The sequence below is a fragment of the Oryctolagus cuniculus genome, chromosome 3, assembly GCF_051225735.1.
Source record: "Oryctolagus cuniculus isolate XC-2025 breed Fujian yellow rabbit chromosome 3, ASM5122573v1, whole genome shotgun sequence".
NCBI classification, from domain to species: Eukaryota; Metazoa; Chordata; class Mammalia; order Lagomorpha; family Leporidae; genus Oryctolagus; species Oryctolagus cuniculus.
In genome coordinates, this window is record NC_142869.1 from 178,727,855 (window position 1) to 178,748,286 (window position 20,432).

Here is a 20,432-nt window from a genome sequence, read left to right on the forward strand (position 1 = left end):
AACTTCTCAGTGTAATGTAATCCTGTTTGTGAATTTTGGCTTTGATTGCTTGTGCCTCTGAGGTCTTTTCCAAGAAGTCTTTGCCTGTGCCAATATCTTGCAGGGTTTCCCCAGTGTTCTCTAGTAATTTGATAGTGTTGGGTCATAGATTTAGATCTTTAATCCATCTTGAGTGGATTTTTGTGTAAGGTAGGGTCTTGCTTCATACTTTTGCATGTGGAAATCTAGTTTTCCCAGCACCATTTGTTGAAGACTGTCCTTGCTCCAGGGATTGGTTTTAGCTCCTTGGTCAAATACAAGTTGGTTGTAGATGTTTGGATTGATTTCTGGCATTTCTATTCTGTTCCATTGGTCTATCCATCTGTTTTTGTACCAGTACCAGGCTGTTTTGATTATAACTGTCTTGTAGTATGTCTTGAGATCTGACATTGTGATTCCTCCAGCTTTGTTTTTGTTGTATAAGATTGCTTTAGCTATTTGATGTCTCCTGTGTTTCCATATGAATTTCAGCATCATTTTTTCTAGATCTGAGAGGAATTTCTTTGGTATTTTGATTGGTATTGCATTGAATCTGTAAATTGCTTTTGAACGAATGGACATTTTGATGATATTGATTCTTCCAATACATGAGCATGGAAGATTTTTCCACTTTTTTGTATCTTCTTCTATTTCTTTAATATTTGTAATTCTCATTGTAGAGATCTTTGACATTCTAGGTTAAGTTTATTGTGAGGTATTTGATTTTTTTTTTTTTTGCAGCTGTTGTGAATGGGATTGATCTTAGAAGCTCAATGTGTATACAAAGGCTGTTGATTTTTTTTTGTATTGATTTTATTTCTCCCTACTTTGCCAAACTCTTATATAAGTTCCAGTAGTCTCTCACTGGAGTCTTTTGGATCCCCATATATAGAATCATGTCATTTGCAAATAGGTATAGTTTGACTTCCTCTTTCCAAATTTGTATCCCTTTCATTTCTTTTTCTTAATGGCTCTGGCTAAAACTTCCAGGACTATATTGAATAGCAGTGGTGAGAGTGGGCATCCCTATTTGGTACTAGATCTCAGAGGGAATGCTTCCGACTTGTCTCCATTCAACATGATGCTGAATGTGGGTTTGTCATAAATTGCTTGATTGTGTTGAAGAATGTTCCTCCTATACCCAATGTGCTTAGCGTTATCATCATGAAAGGGTGTTGTATCTTATCAAATGCTTTCTCTGCGCCTATTAAGATAATTGTATTGTTTTAGTTCAACAGTTTGTTAATGTGATGTATCACATTGATTGATTTGTGAATGTTGAGGCATCCCTGCACAGCAGGGGCAATCCCATCCTGTCCTTGCATTGGTGTTAGAATTGTAACTGAAAAGGGCCTGCCTTTGGCTAGCCTTTCTCTATTCACTGCATTGCCACTGTGCCTCAGCAGCATCTGCTCGTGTGTGTGCTACCTTGGCTTTTCAGTGTTCTTTTGTTAACCCTCACCTCCCTCCACACATGGTCTTGAGTATGTTCTCTTGTGGGGTCAGCCTTGCTTATTTGGATCAGTATCATCTATTTTTTTTTTTTTTTTTTTTTGTCCATCGAGCTTTTATTTGTAAGCCTGTGTTACATCCCTAGAAAAAGAATCCCAGGATCTTCCCTCCTGTGTGTTTTCGTCGTGCTTCTTCATGGTCCATGATGCCAGCTGAGGTTGTCAGTACAATGAAACCAAACTGGCGGGATGGAAGCAGATTATTCTGCCATTTTTCTAGATCTTTCAACTGCACGTCAAATCTGGGGCTGATCACTCCACACTTGTTTAACCTGCCGGTGAGGTTCACCACGATCTTCCCAGCTCTGTGATCGTCAATGATTTCAAACTCACCAATGTAACCATGCTTCATCATCACAGTCAGAAACCTGACGATGACTTTGGAGCACGGCCTGATGAGAACCTGGCGCTTGCCTCTCTTCTCGGCATTGTTGATTCTCTTGAGAGCATCGGCCAGGACGTTCATGCGCACCATCGCGGCGGCACGGAAAGATGGCGGAAAGAATATCATCTATTTTCTTACTTATTCTACTTTATCTAGCACTTCATGGGAATGCAGTAAGAATGTTCTAAATGAGCTCGGTCTGCTGTCTTGTCATATAAAGCAAAATACCTTATCCAAATTTAAAACTTTTATTGATAAGGCACAATTTTGTGTATTGCTACTTATCAACTTAGTTACTTTAGACCATATTGATTTTTTTCCCCTCAGACAGAACTCTTTCTGAACTGGATCACATAGGTCACTTTTGGGCTCCAGTTGCTACCTGTTGAGGTTGTCATGTCCAAAGTGGCTTCTATTCCTACATAGATGGAATTCATGGAAGAGGTGTGGCCGGGTAACTCTTTCCACATGGTCTCTCCAGTGTGGTGCATGGACCTCTTTACTAAGGCTCTAAGAAGGTGGGTACCAAGAGAATAATCTGCTGTGAAAGCAACTTAGACTCCTGTGTGCTAAGGTTGCACTGTGCAAAGCAATAATACAACTGAGCTCACAGCTAGCTATCTGTAGGCTTGGATATTGGGTGTACTTTATTGGGGACCATCAATATAACAGAGTTTACCACCTTATCTACACACTGCATATAATTTCTGGTCGTCAGTCTTGTGGAGTGGTGTGCGCTGTTCTATTTTGCTTTGTCTAAAGTCAATTTTGCTTTTATTAGCCATCTTCCTCCTTTTAAAATTGCAACCATATTTCTAAACTTTTTATTTTGAGATACTGTTATATTTACCAAAAGGTATGAAAACAATGGAGTTTCCTTACACATTTCACCTAGTATCTACTAATGTTAACAGTTAAATTACATAGCCACAAATTATTTTGTTTACATCAGTTTTTTTCTGCCACTGCCCATTTTCTGGATCACAGGTTTCATTTACTTTTCTTGTTTCCCTCATCTTACCATGTCTTTCATTGCCTGGATCCTTTTGAAGAGCAGTGGTCAGTTATTTTCTAGAATACCCCTCAATTTGGGGTTGTCTGATATTTTCTTCTGATTAGGTGTAGGTAATATGTTTTTGGCAAGAATTCCACAGCAATGTTGTGCTCTTGTTAGTGTAGCAAATCAAAGGAACATAATGTGAACACACTTATGTTTCTGTTCACCTTGTTCACATTTGGTTCACATGTCGTCCTCCACCTATGTGTAGTATAAAGTTACTGTTTTTTTCCATTGAAATTAATAAATATCTCTTGTAGATACTTTGGAATTATACACATAGACCATTTCTCCTCAAGCTACGGCAATATTTATGTTCATTACTGGCTGTTTCTCATGGTTTCTGTTTCTGGTTTTCCTTTTACATCTGTCAGTTGGCAGTATTTTGTGAAGAAGATTTGCTCCTTCCCCTGTCCTTATTATCTTTAATTAATTATATCAGAATGGACATGTGGATACTTTATAGTTTGACATTTTTTTTTCTCAAATTGTTCTACCTTTCCTCATTTCATCATTGAAAGTTCAGGTTGATTGATGAACCGTTTCCTATCTTTTTTGAATATTCTTATTTTCTGGTTCCATGCAATACCCTAGTCTCAATCTTGTTTGTTTCCTGCCCCAGACCTGCAATCTAGTCACCTCAAGGGAATTTGACCACTCTCATTAGAGAATGACATTTAGAAGCCATGATCTCAGGGTTACCAGTACATATTGCTCAAGGCCATTTTAGTAGATAAAGTTAGAGAACACAAAGATCCGTATTCTGTACGTACATATCTGTATATATAAATTGAAAATCATGATTTCATACTGATTTCTCAGATTACAATCTAGCAATACGGAGTTCACTATGCCTTCTTAATTTCCTTATTTGTAATGTCTTCGACAGTGAGAATCCTAGTTTTCATGATGTATGATGAGTTTGGGGAAGGGATTTGGCACAGTGGTTAAGCTGCTGCGTGGGATGCCCACATCCCATGTTGATTGCCTGGGTTTCAATTCCAGCTCTGCTTCTGCTTCCAGCTTCTTGCTAGTGTGCACCCTTGGAGGTACGAGGGGGATGGATCCAGTAGTTGGATTCTTGCCATCCAATTGACCCAGACTGAGTTCTGGACCCCTTGTTTCAGCCTGGCCCAGCCCTGGCTATTGGGAGCATTTGAAAAGTGAACCAGCCAATGGTGTCTCTGTCTCACTACCTTACAACCAGTGAGTTTACTTATTTGTTCAAGTATAGTGTATATATAAATAGGTTTCAAAATTTCTAGCCCACATCCACGTAATAAATAGAGTTACTACCCAGAGTACAAAGTTTGTGTATAATTCTTTTGATTTTTAGACTTACAGTATCTATCCAAATTACTGTTTACAAAGTCATTTTTAATGTGATATTATTTGACAAACCACATGATTGTTAGAATTATGTCAAAAATAGGAGTTCATTAAGGAAAGTAGGAAAAACAGGTAGTCAGAAGGTAATGTTTGCTGAAGAAATTGTGTGTTTTTCTTCATTCCTGGATCTTTTGACTTTAGTGTTAATTGCATAAAAGTATTTCACGTACTTTAGTTCAATTCTCAGTTTAATAGAGAAGTGAGGAAGTATAGTGATACAATATTTACATTCCTTTAATTGTATTATTAGTCATACATTATTAATCTTATAAAATATGTAAGAATTTTAAAACATTGTTTTTGCTATGCATGCAAAACATTAAGTAATTATATGTATGAGAATGACACATTATTTATCTCCAACATGATTCCTTTTACCAATTGTTTGATTATTAAGGTAATTTGCCTTGATTTTAATAGAATGCCCTACTATTCTTGCAGAATATTAACAGTATAATGCATTTAATCTTTCTCTTGTAGTGATCAAGTTGCTATTCTCTGTTTAGCTTTCTAGAAGAGGCTGAGTTTGTAGAATGCTGGGAAACTTGTAGATATAGCCATATTAAAAAAATGATGATTGTGGCCAGCGTCGCGGCTCAATAGGCTAATCCTCCACCTGCTTTGGCATACTAGGTTCTAGTCCCGGTCGGGGCGCCGGATTCTGTCCTGGTTGCCCCTCTTCAGGGCCAGCTCTCTGCTGTGGCCAGGGAGTGCAGTGGAGGATGGCCCGAGTCCTTGGGCCCTGCACCCGCATGGGTGACCAGGATAAGCACCTGGCTCCTGGCTTCGGATCAGAGCGGTGCGCTGGCCACAGCACACTGGCCGCAGCAGCGGCCATTGTGGGGTGAACCAACGGAAAAGGAAGATCTTTCTCTCTGTCTCTCTCTCTCACTGTCCACTCTGCCTGTCAAAAAAAAATTAAAAAAAAAAAAAATGATGATTGCTAGGAGTGAGGAAACCTGGGAGCCCCAGAGAGTTCACATCTTTAGGAGAACATCTAATTAAGAAAGCACATGCTAGTGACTAGAATGCTGAATGAGTCAGTAGTTGAACTGGAAAGCTATTGTCATTGAATATTTTAAAGAGTTTTAAAAATAATAGCAGTTGCATTTGCTCTTACATTTTCTTATATGTATCATAATTCATAGAAGAATGCCTATATACACAGTGTCATTCTAGCCAACTTAAAAAATAGCTTTTAGATAGCATGTGGGTGAATGCATGCTTATTGAAGAAATCAGCTACTTTTATTTTAACATTAATAGTGTGAGTATATTAAATAGTTTATTGGAGAACACAAATGCTGTTGAAGTATAATACAATGTAAATATATTCATAACTGTGTTAGTACTATGTCTTTAAAAATATTCAGATTCTAACATGTCTCAGGAGGATTTACCATGCAACAAAATTCTATAGGTGTCTCTATTAAGGATTAATTGGTGGTTTGAGTTTATCAAAGTTAGGTGAAATACAGAGTTCACTTAAAATTTAAAGGACAAATGGGGTCTCAGAAAAGTTAAGTTTATTCCATTGGCTTAGTGATGTCACTCAAAATTGGAACTATAACTGCTACCTGCACCTTATATGAAGTTACAGTAAATGATGTTAATGTAAGAAAAAGATAGATTATAGATTAATCCTGCCTTTCACCCCTTTTTCTTTTACCTCCTCTCAGCCTTTAAAATTTTGGTTAACTCTGCTTCTCTCTTTTGTTTCAGGCTTCCTTCCAATCTGTTCAGAACTTTCAAGGATCTATTTATTGAGAAGTAAATTAAGGGAAACAAATCTTCAGAATAAATTCTAGTAATCCCCTCTCATCTGTGATTTTGCTTTCCATTGTTTTCCAGTCAACTGCATCTAAAAATATTCAGTGAAAGTCCAAAAGTACACATTTCTTAAGTTTTACAGTCCATGATATTCTGGGTAGTCATCTCACTGTGGGGGCTAATGCTGTGGTGTAGCAGGTTAAGCTGTTGTCTGGGATGCCTGCATCCCTTATTGGAGTACTGGTTTGAGTCCCCACGACTTTGCTTCTGATAAGCTCCTGCTAATGATGATAGTTCAAGTACTTGAGTTCCTGCCACACACGAGGGAAACCTTGCCTTGGCTGTTGGTGGCCATTTGGTCAGTGAACCAGTGGTTAGAAGGTCTCTTTTTCTCTCTGTGTCTCTGCCACCTTCCTTTCAAATAAATAATATTAAGAAAATACAGAAAGCACTGTTCTGTGCCAGAATAATCTTGTTGGCCATCATATTCACATTGTATGTACCAGCTGCCCATTAGTTTCTTAATGGCTGTCTCAGCTGTCAGATTGACTGTCACTGAATTGCAGTGTTCTGTTCATGTAATATTTAGGAATTGATACTGTCCATGGTTTTAAGTGTCCACTGGGAGTCTCAGAATGTATACCCTGCAGATAAAAAGGTAAACTGTTGGGGCTGGTGCTGTGGTGCAGCGGGTTAAAGCCCAGGTCTGTAGTGCCAGCATCCCATATGGGCACCAGTTAGAGTCCTGGCTGCTCTACTTCTGATCCAGCTCCCTGTTAATGCACCTGGAAAAGCAGTAGAGGATGACCCAAGTGCTTGGGCCCCTGCACCCATTTGGGAGACCTGGAAGAAACTCCTGGCTTCGGATTGGCTGAGCTCTGGCCATTGCGGCCATTTGGGGAGTGAACCAGCAGATGGAAGACCTGTGTGTGTGTGTGTGTGTGTGTGTGTGTGTCTACGTCTCTCTATAACTCTTTCAGAGAAATAAATCCTTAAAAAAAAGTAAACTATTATGATGGACTAAAGATTTTATACTTGTAATATAAATTGTTCCTTTGTCTAAACCACCATCTTTTCTCAGTTTTAGCCCTGTCTCATCACAGAATCTTTGACAAATAGACTCTGTGTGTGTTATGTAATTCTGTCAGCATACTACTTCAAGATGTCACTCTATTTTTTGACAAAACTATACAGTGTTTGTAAACACGGAAACCCGATCCAAAACCACTTACTGTCAAAGCATCAATATGGTGTTGCATGGTGATTGTGTACTAAATGCTTCATTATCACATGATAGCATAAGGACAAGGGGTGAGGGCCATGAGCATTTTCTAAGTTATTGGTTGCAGTTACTGTGAATTTTAAGTTAATTTTTGTCCTTTGTGCATAGCCAAGAAAAAGATAACTTGCTTGATTTAATATAAATGTTAGTAGTGAAAGGGTAAGCCTGGAAAAAGTTGATTTACTTTAGTAAAATAAATTCATTAACTATTTGCTTTAGTAAAATAAATTCATTAACTGTGCTGATCAGCTCTCATTGACAATAAATTTAAGTTTGTGCAACCAGCTTTCCTTGAAGTCTATATTTTGTTTGTAATTTTAAACTCAGAGTAAATTTTCTCATGGTAATGAAGCCATATTGCTGGCAAAGGTCTCAGATCATCTGCTAAAAGCCTAGTTCATTAATAATGTCACAGAATTGTGGTCTGCTGGTAATCAGATAACTGTGCTAGCTTCTGGATTCTGGCATCAAGTGTGAGACTGGGAATCTAGACTAGCAGTGGTATGAGGTTGGAAGACGGAGGACAAGACCCCCAGCTTCATGATAGAGCATTAGAAGCAGTGGCCTCTTGCATATGAGTTTCTGTCTTCTTGATTGCTGTGTTCCATATTCCAACTCGTTGTCTTTGAGCCTGGTTTGATGTTCTCAAGCTCGACTTGCCCCATAAATCATAGACTGCATTATAATATTTTAGGTTTTTTTCTTCACATAGTGATTGTGCATGAGCAATTGCAACTTTCAATTGTGAAAGCTAATTATAATGTGGTACTGAAATCTGAGTGTTCTTGAAGAAGCCTGGAAGATATTGACAGTTTTTTCTTTGAAAATTACTTTAATTTCTTTTATCTTTGTTCAGTATCTTAACATAAGCTTTTTAAATAAGAACTAATTTTCAGAAGAGCTGTTCTTTTTTGCCATAATGTCAGAATCCCACATCATGATAGTAGGCTAAATTTTCACTGAAGGTTGAATTCTTCTCCTTTTTTAATGGCAACACTGTCAAACCAGTGGTAGAATGATGCAGATAATTCTTGTGGGCTGTAATCATTACTATCCTACACATGTAATTTTAGGTGTATTCAATCTTTATGCAAGCTTGAAATCTAGGCAGCCAATCCTATAGTTTGCACATGTCAAGATTTTAAAGTTTATTATATATTTTTTAAAGATTTATTTGAAAGGCAGAATGACAGAATGATACAGGGAGAGACATAAAGAAACAGTGTTTCCATATTTTGTTTCAGTCCCCAAATGCCATGACTGACGGGTGTGGGCTAGGCTGCAGCCAGGAGCCCAGACTTCCGTCTAGGTCTCCCTTGTGGGTGACAGGAGTCCAAATCCCTGGGCCACCTTCTACTGCTTTGCCAGGTGCATTAACAAGGAGCTGGATTGAAAGCCGAGTAGCCAGGACGTAAATCAGCACTCTGATATGAGTTGCTGGCATTTCAGGCAACAGCTTAACCTCGTTTCTTTTTTATTGGAAGTTTCCATATATACAGTAGATTTACATAATATGATGTTTTAAATTGTGGATTCCTGCAGAGCTGAATTTGATGTCATTGCATGTCCATGTACTCTTCAAAGTTTCTAAAGGATAATGCAATAAACTGAGTCCCTCCTAAATTAAGGGTCCATGGTTTTCTGGCAGGTTCTGCTATTCAAAGGAATGGTAGTGGAGAGTATCCTTGAAAGTCATCACCTTCAAATTTCTTTTTCAGCACCCTACCACCATCGCCTCCACCACAACTGACACACACATCCAAAGTTTGCTTTGGTTATAAAACTATTTCGATAATCCCTTGGCCAGCCCTTGAAAGTATAAGATTTCTTTGCTATAAAGAGAAGATATGAATGCTATTTAAAGGAAGCTCTAGCATGGTTCAGATAGCTACAGTTCTTTCCTGGTTTATTCTGATTTTTGGCTGTGCTACAGATGTCATAACAATAGTTAGAAGTAGTCATAAAAATTCAGGTTTAGCATTTATATTCTCTAAATTTTACCCTGCACATCTTTGTCCCTGTAGGAGGGACATTCCTCTTATTTTTCTCCTTTCTATAATTTTCCTGACTCATTTCAAGGTGTTCAAGCACAGCCCATCTTGGGAAAAATCATAGAGTTGATCAGGATTAGGTTATATTGGTTTTCAACCAAGGAGCCTGTGATGCTGGCTCACCTCCGCAGGCTGGTACTAGGGTGAGTAACAGCAGTGTGTGTGTTGCTTAGTGCAGCATATAGCTGTCATTGGTCTCGGAGGACGCTCAGGGAGAACTTGGCTATGGGAGATGAAGAAATCTGATTTACTTCTTTGATAAAAGGCCAGTGAGCACAAGAATTACCATCAAGTATATTATAGACAGTGCTGACTAATTAAAAAATTCAGGCTTGATTTTCTGAATTGATTATGGTCACTCAGGGCATCCACTATGAGAAGTAACCAACATGTTGCAAAAAATATATTCTTTGTGAAAAAGTGGTGGACACTTCATTTAATATAGTTACAGATGTAGTAGAATTTATTGGGCATTTATCAAGAATTTTTGATCCTCTAGAGGAGCAGTAAAAATATGTGAAAAGTGGCAAAATTTTTGACATATAATACTTAAAAAATGCCATCATTATCTGTGAAGTGGTGTGCAGAGATGTGTTATTAAGGGAAAATGCTTAGTAGGAGTTGCCTATAGGGCTAGAGACGTTTAGTTATTTCAAGATCCAAAATAACATATTGTTTTGTAATGTGGAAGAACCTTATGATATACCGTGAAGAAAAGTAAGTACTTTTCTATTGCTGCTACAGGCCACATTTAGAGGAATAAATAAAATTGGCTATGAAAATAGTTTTATTTGGAACCTCCAGTGAGTATTTATAAATATTTGTGTCTAACCCATTTTACATTTTGTTATATACTTAACTAAGGAATACAGAAATAAAACTTAAATTGCAGGAGGATAACTTATTTTAATAGACCATCATAACCGCAAGGGTAAATACTGGCTTACCATTTATCATTTATAGTGAGAACTTTCATTACTGTAAAATGTCACTTATAAAAAGGCTCTGCATAAATCTAATTGGTTGTTTATTAACAAACAAAAAAGTATGACCTTGCTCGAGCTGTTGAGGAAATAGAATCTGGGTAATTACCTATTTCTTGAATTTAATGCTGTTCACGTAGGAATATTAGACTGATAGTGTATATAAACGTGTGTTTTTGGAACTACTTTAAATTTCTTTATATTAAGTTAATATGGAAAAATCTTTTGAAAAATGAACAATGAAATATTTTAAATTTTCATTAGAAAGAATTGAGGTTTATGTTACATTCATATGTTACATTCATTATGCTGTAATTTGCATAATGCTGATTGGTAGAAGTTGGAAGTAAAAATGAAAATTGGATTTCGCAATCTAAAAGATTGGTACAATGTAGTGACTTTTTTTTTTTCTTGCCCTTGAACTTAGAAATATATTCTTACCTTCGGAAATGTGGGAAATGAAGAATATGTTGGTTAAAAGAAACTTGTGGGCATAGGTCTTTTTCCTAGTGCTACGATGTTTGTTAAGACATTTATGTCCCATATTGGATTACCTGGGTTCTAGCGCTGGCTCTGGCTCCTAGCATCAGCTTTCTTGCTAATACAGACCTTAGTGTGCAGCAGGAATAATGCAAATAGTTGAGTTCTTGCCACCCACAAGGAAGACATTAATTGAGTTTCTGGCTCCCAGCTTTGGCCTCAGCCCAGCCTGAGTCCTGCCTCAGCCATCACGGGTATTTGGGGATGGAGCCAACAAATAGGAACTCTCTGTCTCTTGGCTCAGATTAAAAAAAAAAAAAAGCAAAATAGAGAATAGCATTTTTTTAAAAGTACAATATTATAACAATGCTTTTGTATGATTTTGTGATAACTGTGACACTAATATAGTAGCCGGTACTATTTTGAAGAGGGGGGGTATTTTTTGATATAGTGAAAATTAGCTGCAAGTAAATTTGGTATCTTTCTTGAAAGATAAATAAATGATGATGAAGTTAACTCTATGTGGTTCCAGGTAGCTTTAGTACTGGCAGCAAGAAATCAGCTGTTTTGAAAACAGCATGAAATGTAATTCAGAGCAGCTGTCTAATTTATCAGCCGGAACAAACTGCTCATGGTTTAAAGTATGTGCAGTACTCTAGGTACCTATTTTTGACCTGTTCAATCTAATGTTTGCTCAAACCTGTAGCAAATTTTCCAGTATTTTAAAAATAAGCCAAATGAGCCTCTTATATCTCTTTTTCTTTTAAGACTTTGTTTATTTGAAAAAGTGATAGAGATAGATACATAGAGATGTCTTCTATTTGCTGGTTTATTTCTATTTTTTTAAAAAAAAGATTTATTTATTTGAAAGTCAGAGTTACACAGAGAAAGGAGAGGCAGAGAGAGAGAGGTCTTCCATCTGACGGTTCACTCCCCAACTGGCTGCAATAGCTGGAGCTGTGCTGATCCGGAGCCAGGAGCTTCTTCTGGGTCTCCCATGTGGGTGCAGGGGCCCAACGACTTGTACCATCTTCTACTGCTTTCCCAGTCCATAGCAGAGAGCTGGATTGGAAGAGGAGCAGCTGGGACTAGAACCAGTGACTATATGGGATGCTGATGCCTCAGGCCAGGTGTTAACCCGCTGTGCCACAGCATTGGCCCCTGGTTTATTTCTTAAATGCTTGCAACTACTTTGGCTGGCTGGACAAGGCTGAAGCCAGAAGCTAGAAACATCATCCTGGTCTCCCACGTGGGTGGTAGGGACTCAAATACTTGAGCCATCACGTGCTACTTCCAAGGCACACTCGTAGGAAAGTGAATCAGAAGCAGAGTAGCCAGGACGCACACCAGACTTGCCAATATGAGATGCAGGCATCTCAAGTAGGGACTTAACCCAGTGCACCGGGATGCCTGCCCCACTTAGGTTTCTGTTAAGTGTTTTTAGATTTATTTTTGGATATTTATTCATCAGTGGTTTTTCTTTCCAGATTCATTAATTTATTTGAAAGTCAGAGTCACAGAGAAAGAGATATCTTTGGTTCACTCCCCAAATGGCCATAACAGTTGGAGCTGGGATGATCCGAAGCCAGGAACTTCATGTGGGTCTCCTACGTGGGTGTAGGGACCCAGGCATTTGGGCCATCTTCCACTGCTTTCCCAGCTGCATTAGCAGGGAGCTGGATCAGAAGCAGAGAAGCTGGGACTGTGGCACTGCAGGCAGCGGCTCTCACTGTGCCACAGCACCTGTCCTGACTCAGTGTTTTAAAAAGCCTTCAGGCATAATATCTTAGAAAATGTTTAGCCTGATTAGTTTTCACATATGGAAAGTATCCTTACAAACATACCTGCATCAACTCACTGTTGAGTGTAGGCCCGTGGGTTGTGGAGACCTCTAAGACTGACCTTTAATAAAGATTATATGCCTTGGTTGACTTATCCAACTCTAGACTTTTCCGGTGTTTTTCTACACTTGCAATTATGTTATTGACACATTAGAAGTTATTTAATTTGTTGAAGGTACTTGGGAAAAATGTTTCCCTGGGAATCTCTCTGTAACCTTCAAATAAAACTCTCATATCTTTTCCAGTGAAAATAGGGTGTTGGCAGAACTTATCTATAATTGTTACTATGTCCACAAGCTCCCCACAAATCAAATTTGAAGGAACACTTTTTTAAAGCTCTTCATTTATACCAGGTACTAGACTGAGTATTGGTTGATATATTAATGAACAGATAGGGACATTCCTAATCCAGGAGAGATAACTAGCTACCCAACAATGTGATAATTGCCACAAAAGTGGAGTTAGATGCTGTAGGATTTGGCAGAAGTATGGAAGGAAAGGACTGTTTTCTGCCTCATAGAAGAATCGGTGCAGACGTAAGTTTATTAGTAATGCCACTGTGTAGGTGTGACTGTGAATGAATAATGTAAGGCAGTCAGAAATATATGCAAGAAATTCAGAATTGCAGTCTTAGCTTGCATATTTTTGAAAGACTGAGCTATTATTTGAAGGCCTGATTGATCAATGTGGAAAACTACTGAGGGCCAAGGACTAAGCCTTGGGCTGCTATGACTTTAACAGACTGTGAAAAAGAGGAGGAACCAGCCAAGGATTTTGTGAAGGATTCATCAGTAAGGCAAGACAACAGTGAAGAGAGGGTAATGTTTCAGATACAGTAAAGGAGGGTCTTCCAAGAAGGGGGGAGCAATGAACTGAGGCAAGTCTTGCTCATGGGTCAAGAGGGATAAGAACTAAAAGCCTACAGTTAGCCCTGAGGAGTCACTGATGATCGTGATGTATTTTCATTTGGTGAGAGTGAAAGCATGATTGTGGTGGTTTTTGAAGAGAATGGAATATTAGTGATTGAGAACATGTAATACAGAGTTCTCCAGAGATTGTTTAGGCCTTTTCTATGATGTAAAGCAGAGAAATGGAGAAGTAGCTGGATGAGGGAGTGTGAGTTTGTGTGTGTATGCATGTGTGTTAAAGAATGCAGAATTGACTGCATTGTACATGCTTATAGAAATCACCCAACAGAAAGAAGAAAAATTGAATGTATGAGAAAAGAGGGATGAACTACAATAATGATCTAGTGATTGTGATGTGGTCAAGAGAGGATGGGATCCAAGCCACAAAAATGAAGTAAGCCTTTGAAGCACAAACCCTCTAGTTTTTCAGAGATTTTAAAAATATTTATTTGAAAGGCAAAGTTACAGAGAAAAGGAGACAGAGACAGACAGGAGGGAGGGAGAGAGATTTTCCATCCACTGGTTCATTCCCCACATGACTGCAATGACCGGGTCTCGGCCAGGCCGAAACCAGGGCCCTGGACCTCCATCCAGGACTCTCAAGTGAGAGTCAAGGGGTTCAAAAACTTGGGCCATCTTCTGCTGCTTTCCAGGCACATTAATAGGGAGCTGGATCAGAAGCAGAGCAGTTGTGACACGCACCAGCACTCATATGGGATGATGGTGCTGCAGGCAGTGGCTTAACCCTCTGCACCACAACGGCAGCCTTGAGCACAAACCCTTTATCTCTGTAGGAAAGAGAGTGGGGCATGTGCATTTAGGTGCTGTTAAGTGTGTGAGTGTGTGATTATGTGGTGTTTTCTGATTGGTTGGGTTTCATCACTGAGGAAGGTGTAAAGTTGGGAGTGAGAATAGGGAAAGAGATTTGAGGAGAGAGATGTGAAATACATAGTTGAGAAGGGAGTGGATAAACTGTGGATCTGAGTCTCACTTGATTCAGATTTGGCTGTTTCTCTGTCCCTGAGACTTTTTAATATTTTCTCATTTGATTTGAGGTTGGTTATTGCCATAAATATCCATATAATTGAGGCTCTGCATACTTTAAAATGCCCCTGTGCTCTATATTTTGCTGTTGTCAAAATTGGTAGAAAGATCTTTCAGTCATTATCCTCCCAAGTATTCAGTCCATATTACCATGACAGGTCAGGCCCAGCTCCACTGGCTCTGATAGCAGCTGGGAGCCCATGGGAAGGGTCTCTTCCCGGATGTATGAGAGAGGTTTAAGTGACACACAGACTGGATGCTTCTGCCCGACTCTGCTATCAAACTGGCCAGACATCAAGGACAACGAATAAAAGACCCCTGAAATATGAGCGCAGTTCTCTGTAGCATAACTAAAACACCACATGAACCATATATTGCTTTTGGGAATCATTTCTGTGGTTACCATAAACCAGAAGCTTTTTTTCCAAAGTGATGATTTACTAATTTTTAGAAACTTGCAGAATTTATTGATATTCTATGGAAACTTTCTGGGATGTTGATTTACCATAAATTTGTTTGATACGCTGATACTCTAGAACAGTTTAGAAGTACCAGAGAATTAAAACTGGAATGTGCCAAGTGTCCTGTTTTACTGGGAGCTACTAAAAGTCTCTGTGGAAGCAGTGGATTTGTGGAATATTGTGACCTTGATCTTGCACTTTATTAGGCAGCTGCTGAATGGAAAGCCCTGTATGGGGGAGATGGAAAGGAAATAGAATACCAGGGTATGGCTGTTGACATCAGGGTGGAGATCACATCAGAATTTTATATTTGCTAGAACTGAGTGTAGTCTCTGCTGCCATTTTTAAATCTGTGGGTCACAGTACTCAAATAGAGCTTCTTACTCTATGGTGATTATGAAGTAGGCTATGACTTGTGGGGGGATACATCAGATTGAGGATCCTAGCTACATGTAACAGGTTATAGAATCATTGTGTTTAACCAGTTCATCAAGTGATCACACAGCAATTATCACATATTTTCTTTTATTTTAAAGATTTATTTATTTTATTTGAAAGTTGGAGTTACACAGAGAGGAGAGGCAGAGAAAGAGAGAGAGTGAGAGAGAGAGAGGTGTTCCATCCTCTGGTTCACTCCCCATTTGGCCACAATGGCTGCAGCTGCGCTGGTCCAGAGCCAGGAGCTTCCTCCAGGCCTCCCACGTGGGTGCAGGGACCCAAGGACTTGGGCCATCTTCTACTGTTTTCCCAGGTTATAGCTGGATCAGAAATGAAGCAGCCAGGACTCAACTGGCGCCCATATGGGATCCCGGCACTGCAGGCAGCAGCTTTACCTGCTAAGCCACAGTGCTGGCTCTGGCCCTGCACATAATTATATTTTCAAGTTATATCACATTTAATCAGTTTAGGAGTTGTGGGATGGCATGAACAATTTGAAAAATTTCAAGCTGGCTGAAATTTTTGAGCTTCACTTTTAAACCTGTGTTAGATATTTACCTGTTGCTTACAGAGTTTCTTAGATATTGTTGTTAAAATAATATTTTGTTAGCCTCTTTTAAGATTTTTTTTTTATTGATTTGAAAGAGTTACAGAGAGAGGTAGACACAGAGAGAGAGAGGTCTTCCATCCTCTGGTTCATTCCCCAGATGGCTGCAATGGCCAGAGCTACACTGATCCAAAGCCAGGAGTCAGGACCTTCTTCCAGGTCTCCCACGTGGGTACAGGGGCCCAAGGATTTGTGCCATCTTCTACTGCTTTCCCAGGCATAGCTGAGAGCTGGATTGGAAGAGGAGCAGCTGGGACTACAACCAGCACCCAAATGGGCCAGGGCTTTAATCTGCTGCGCCACAGCACCTGCCCTTCTCAGCCGTTTTTATAGCTGCCTTTTAAAGAACATGTTCTTGACGAGATTTTTTTTAAGAATTATTTTATTTTATTTGAAAGATAGTTACAGAGAGAGGTAGAGCCACACACACACACACACACAGAGAGAGAGAGAGAGAGAGAGAGAGAGAGAGAGAGAGAGGTCTTCCATTCCTCTGGTTTACTCCCCAAATGGCCACAACAGCTAGAGCTCAGCTGATTTGAAGCCAGGACCCAGGAGCTTCCGGGTCTCCCATGAGGGTGCAGAGGCCCAAGCTCCTGGGTCATCTTCTGCTGCTTTCCCAGGCCATAGCAGAGAACTGGATCAGAAGTAGAGCAGCCAGGACTTGAACCGGTGCCCATATGGGATGCTGGTGCTACAGGTTGGGGCTTTAACCTGCTGCACCACAGTGTCTGCCCCATTGGTAAGAATTTACAGTTTCAAGTGTTTTCATTTTGTTATTTGTGAATTTTATTATTACTGTAAGAAAATTGGTTAGTGCTTGAATTAAGGTAATATATACTTATAGAGTGAATAAAATGTTCTATAAAATTTGCTTTAGATTGGTATCGTGAAGATTGTATCATCATTTAGTATGATGAAGTGTTAAAAAAAAGGACTATTAAGTAGTATTTTAATACTTAATGGAAATGAGTAAGATAGACTATTTAACTGTTATGTAATGATTTTTAGGACTAATGAGTGAAGGTTAATAGGAGTAGGATGGCAATGTTATAATATTTAAATGCTTCTTGGATAAACTCATTACAACTAAAAAAAAAATCAACTCTTTGAAAGGCAATATTAAGTTCCAGGGAAAATTTTTATTTCAGTTTAAAATTTTATACTTTTTTGCTGATAAAATGTGTTTGCTTTTAAATGAACTTATTTGCTTAAATGAGCATAAAATATTTGCTGTCTGTTTATACATGTGATTTTGAAGATAAGGGATCTGCTGGTATCTAACTTTTGTCTTTCAGCTCTTTGGCAGAGGTCTGACGATAAATGTGTTAGCAAAGCAGAGCAGACATGACCACTGCCTGGAGGTTCATACTGGGAGATTCTAGTATTTTCCATTCAATCAGTCAACAATGTTTAAATACTTAATACTGGTCTCAAACCGAGGCAGGTATTGTAGGGGATGTGGTTGGCATATATTTATATATATGAGGAAGGTGCCAAATTGAGAAAGTGCATCCTGAAATGAGAAATGTTAGCAAGTTAGTTGTAATGAATTCTGGTATAATTTAACTGCATTAGCTTTTTTTAATGGTAAACTGTTTTCCTATTTACATATCTTTTTCTATTTTTATTCTCTCAGATTTCCTGTGTCCTTACATTTTATTTATTTATATAATGAACAGCATATATCTAGGGTGCTTTTTTTAAGTTTGTAATGCTTGCTTTTTCTTTTCTTTTTTCTAAAATTTATTTATTTTACTCAAAAGGTGGAGTTACATAGAAGGGATGGCAGAGAGAGAGAGAAAGAAAATCAATTTTCTATCTACTGGTTCACTCCCCAAATGGCTGCAGCAGCCGGAGCTGGGCCAGTCCAAAGCCAGGAGCCAGGAGCTTCTTCCAGGTCTCCCACAAGGGTGCAGGGGCCAAGGACTTGGGCATCTTCCACTGCTTTCCCAGGCCATAGCAGAGAGCTGGATCAGAAGTGGAGCAGCTGGGACTCAAACCTTAGGGAATGTCGGCGCTGCCTCACTAGGCCATAGTGCTGGCCCCTAGATTTTTTTTTTTTTAATTTTTTTTGACTGGCAGAGTTAGACAGTGAGAGAGAGAGAGACAGACAGAAAGGTCTTCCTTCCGTTGGTTCACCCCCCAAAATGGCCGCTACAGCCAGCGCTGCGCCAATGTGAAGCCAGGAGCCAGGTCCTTCCTCCTGGTCTCCCATGCAGGTGCAGGGCCCAAGCACTTGGGCTATCCTCCACAGCCTTCCTGGGCCACAGGAGAGAGCTGGCCTAGATTTTAATTTTATATTCAGGCTGATAGTCTTTGAACTGGAGATTTTTTTGTTTGCTTTTGACCGTGATTGCTAAGAAGTTTGCATAATTTTTTTGATTTTATTTCATTTATAAGTTCTCTGTGCATCTTAGTCCATTTGGGCTGCTGTAGAAAAATACTATAAACTAGAGAGTTTCTAAATGACAGAAGTCCATTTCACACAGTTCTGGAGGCTGAAGTTGAAGGTGCTGGTGTGTCTGCTGTCTGTTGAAGGCCTGCTTTCTGGTTTACAGATGGTGCTTTTTAATCCTATCTTCACATGGTAGGACAAGGACACAGCTTCCCTGGGTAGATTTTGTAGGAACATAGTTCCATTGATGAGGACCTCACCTCTTAATACCATCACACTGATGATTACATTTTGTCATAGGATTTTCGGAGGTGATACAAACATTCAGATCACAGCACTGTAGGTGTGTGGTTTTCAACTTTTTATTTTGAAATAAGTATAGATTTTCAGGAAGTTGCAAAGAAAATATACAGAGAAGTCCACTGTATGCCTCACACCATTTCCCCTGGTGGTAATGTTTTACTTAAGTATAGTGTAGTATCAAACCTAGGAAATGGGTCCGGTGCACTGGCTCAGTGGGTTAACGCCCTGGCCTGGGGCGCCAGCATCCCATATGGACGCCGGTTCTAGTCCTGGCTGCTTCTCTTCCAATCCAGCTCTCTGCTATGGACTGGAAAGCAGTGGAGGATGGCACAAATCCTTGGGCCCCTGCACCCACATGGGAAACCCAGAGGAAGCTCCTGGCTCCTGGCTTCAGATCGGTGCAGCTCCAACCGTTGTGGTCATCTGGGGAGTGAGCCATCAGATGGAAGACCTCTCTGTCTCTACCTCTCTCTGTAACACTTTCAAATAAATAAATAAATCTTTAAAAAAAAAAAAAAAAAACCTAGGAAACTGACTCTGGTTCTGTTCACAAGGCTTATTCATATTGCCCCTGTTTATTGTACTCATTGTGTGCGTGTGCATGTGTGTGGATGTGTTTTGTACATGTGTGCATCTTTAATTCCATGTAGTCTTCATCTGTAAGTATGGTTCATATCATTCAAGATGCAGAACTGTTATGTCAGTTCTACCCCTTTTATGCCCTCATCCACGCCTCTCTCTCTCTCTTTTTTTTCCTCTCAATCCCTAACCCTTAGTATCCAATTACCTGGATCTCTTATCTCTATAATATTATTTTAAGAATTTGGTATAAATGGAACCATACAGTACAAGAGTATTTTAAAAAGTTTGTGGCAAAATGGAATTAAAAGATAAGTTTTTAAATACATGAAATTTGTATGCCTTAAATAAAATTTTTAAAAAAAGATGTTTGTTTTGGTATAGATTTTTTTTTTAAATCTGTGCCTAATGTTTTCATTATATATGTTTTCCATGAACTTTTTAATGAGCCTTGTATGCATGGACTTCAAAAAATTTTTGGCACCAAAATAAATTAACGTTTCAGTCCCATTTTCCCTAAACTTTTTAAAGGGCCCTTTTATGAAAGCTTTTGAGGTTCTCTTTGTTCAGCATCATTCCCTTGACGTCCATTCAAGTTGTTGAGTGTACCAATAGTTCCTCCCTTTTATTACTAGTTAGACTTCTATGGTAGGAATGTACCAGTTTCTTGAATGTTTCCCCTATGAGGGCCATTGGAGTGTTTTCAGGTTTGGGGCTGTTACAAATAAAGCTGCTATAAAAATTAATGTACTAGTTTTTTTGTGTGAACATGTCTTGATTTTTCTGGGATAAGTGCCCTGGAGTGCAATTGCCAGCTTAAATGGTAGTTGTGTGTTTAGGGTTGTCGTTCTTTTTTATTTTTTTTTAAGATTTATTTATGTATTTTCTTGAAAGGCAGAGAAACAGAGTGGGTGGGGTGACACATGAG

The 20,432-nt window shown here is 39.1% G+C and overlaps 2 protein-coding genes across 8 annotated transcripts in view; one reads left to right on the top strand and one right to left on the bottom strand.

Moving 5' to 3' along the window:
* The window catches only part of TPK1 (thiamin pyrophosphokinase 1), a 464,784-nt gene that overhangs the window by 23,306 nt on the left and 421,046 nt on the right, over window positions 1-20,432 (top strand). The gene's annotated exons all lie outside the window — the stretch shown is intronic.
* On the bottom strand, window positions 1,531-13,970 carry LOC100346272 (small ribosomal subunit protein uS8). The gene has a single exon (XM_070071360.2). The coding sequence runs from the start codon at window positions 2,038-2,040 to the stop codon at window positions 1,612-1,614; it is 429 nt and encodes a 142-aa protein (XP_069927461.1). The 5' UTR covers window positions 2,041-13,970; the 3' UTR covers window positions 1,531-1,611.